Raw genomic sequence first — 2069 nt, 5'->3', positions numbered from 1 at the left:
GTGAAGTGGAAGTCTAAGGCTGCAGATCCTCCTCAGGCCCTGATGAAATGCATTGTCTGTGTTTCAAGCACCCTATCCATGTTAAAATTAAGCTTTTCATGCGCTTTCCTCTCTTGTCCTTTCTCTGTCAATCAGGGTATACCGGGAGAACAACCCCACCAGTATTCTCTTCAGAGACACTGTGGAATCTAGGAATGGAATGTAAATCTGACCTCCTAATTGCCCACTGACAATAATAATAAAGGTGCGAAAGGCAACTGGTGCTTCCCAGCAGTAAGCTGGGAAGCCTGGAAGGCTGTGTCTTCTCGTTCCCTGATCTTTGTGTCTCTGCGGGGGTTCCTCTGAGAGAACGCCGCGCAGAGAGAAGAGAGGGCTTCTCCACGTGGAACTGCAAAAGGATGACACTCTAGGCTGGGATCAGTGGTGTGTAAGTGGTGTGTCACACTTACATTTGAAATAAGTGTGTTTCCAAGTGGTCCCTACAGAAATAACCTTCTTTGCCAAGTAGAACAACAAAAAGTGGACAATAAGCATACAAAAATTAAGTAAGAAAGTGCTGTTTCATAGCCTGCACCTCATCGGCATAAACCATCTATTTATTGTTCCAGAGCTCTAAAATCAGTAATGAGGTTCTGACTATAGACATCCAGTCAGATGCAAATGAATCATGGCGATTCCTCCATAGGCAGAAAGCAATGGTTCTTTAGTGAGTTTTTCTTTCCCCACAGTGAACACAATACCTCAACTGCTACGTGGACTTGAAACAAATGTTTAATGTATTCTTTGCAAATTTCATTTTGCTGCAGGACTAATTTTGGAAGCCACCTGATTCCCACGCGGGATGGGAGAATTGCCGCTCTCCCATCATGCTTACATTTCCCTTCGCGGGATTTATTTCCCGCGCTCTGCCAACTGCTTGCTCCAGATATTTAATATTCAAATATTCTCATTTCTCCCCAGGTCTGATTACAACCACGTCGAGGAAATTGGACCGAGAGCAGCAGGCAGAACACTTTCTGGAGGTAAGCGCGTGACACCTGTCACTAAAACAGACCCTACATCTTCAGTGTCTTTGAGCAGGGGCTTCAAACACAAGGAGGTTTTTCCCTTGGACTGGGTCTGGACTGGAGGTTGCAGGTGCATTCCCTTTGAGCGTTCTTCTGTGTGGGGCGTGAGAGTAGCAGAGCAGACTGCCTGCCACAGACAACAGGACGGGTTATCGGCATCTCTGCCTTGACTTCAGGCCCCTCTGTCAATAGTTGGAAGAGAAAGTTCAGAAGCAGAGCCCCGTGAGACATCACGGCCTCCAATATAAAGAGAGACACAGCAGCCGTGTTGCAGATTCAGGGAAGTGCATCACTCGTGAAGAAGTGCCTGGCTTTCCTATCCATTTCTTTCTTTGTGGAAACGGTTGAGGAAGAGAAGGCTATGAGTTGATTCACTGCCCGCAATGGCTGTTTCTGAAGCCATAAAATGTTCTCCTATAACTCATTAAGACAGAAAGAGCAGCAATCTAAACTATAAGAGCATTATTTCTGGAAGGGGGGGAAAAGTCAGAGAGAGGAAGGCACGGGGTGAGAAAATAAATAGGAAAGAGCTTTGGAGAGCATTCCTTCCATACACATCTCTCCTTCGGAAGCTGGAAGGCCCAGTATGCTGTTTGACACTGTGATTTAAATGTGGCTAGGGAAAGGGTGACAATACATAGTACGGAGAGCTTTGTTGGGGCTTTATAAGGCACCGTGCTTCTAAAATGATCAGTTAGTTCTTAAGAACCACTTACTGGATGCCACAGTGCCGCCTGACAAACACACACCCCCTCCTTAAATCCTACCATAGACTCATTGACTTCCGCGGGAACTTCCTTCCTTCCCACACCCTCCTGTAAACCAGGGTCCCGGGAGGCTTGTTGAAAGAAGGCCATACTCGGGGCTGCAGCCCCTGAGCCCTGACCCTGCTCTGCCTTAATCAGCTGGAAGCTTGGGACTGTGCTGTTTCATAGCTCCTGGGCCTCAGTTTCCCCTACTGTGAAAAGTGGCAAACAATTACTACTCCATTATTACTCTAGT

General features: G+C 46.9%; 1 protein-coding gene across 1 annotated transcript in view; it reads left to right on the top strand.

Annotated features, from left to right (window-relative positions):
* Window positions 1-2069, top strand: part of FAT3 (FAT atypical cadherin 3) — a 684233-nt gene that overhangs the window by 450232 nt on the left and 231932 nt on the right. The window contains exon 4 of the mRNA XM_030886441.2: window positions 961-1022. Within this exon, the coding sequence (XP_030742301.1) occupies window positions 961-1022 (62 nt within the window). The remainder of the gene's footprint in view (window positions 1-960; window positions 1023-2069) is intronic.

The sequence above is a fragment of the Echinops telfairi genome, unplaced genomic scaffold (assembly GCF_000313985.2).
Source record: "Echinops telfairi isolate 266 unplaced genomic scaffold, ASM31398v2 ScPeMD7_1713;HRSCAF=2227, whole genome shotgun sequence".
Classification (NCBI taxonomy): domain Eukaryota; kingdom Metazoa; phylum Chordata; class Mammalia; order Afrosoricida; family Tenrecidae; genus Echinops; species Echinops telfairi.
This window is presented reverse-complemented; position numbering and strand designations above follow the sequence as displayed.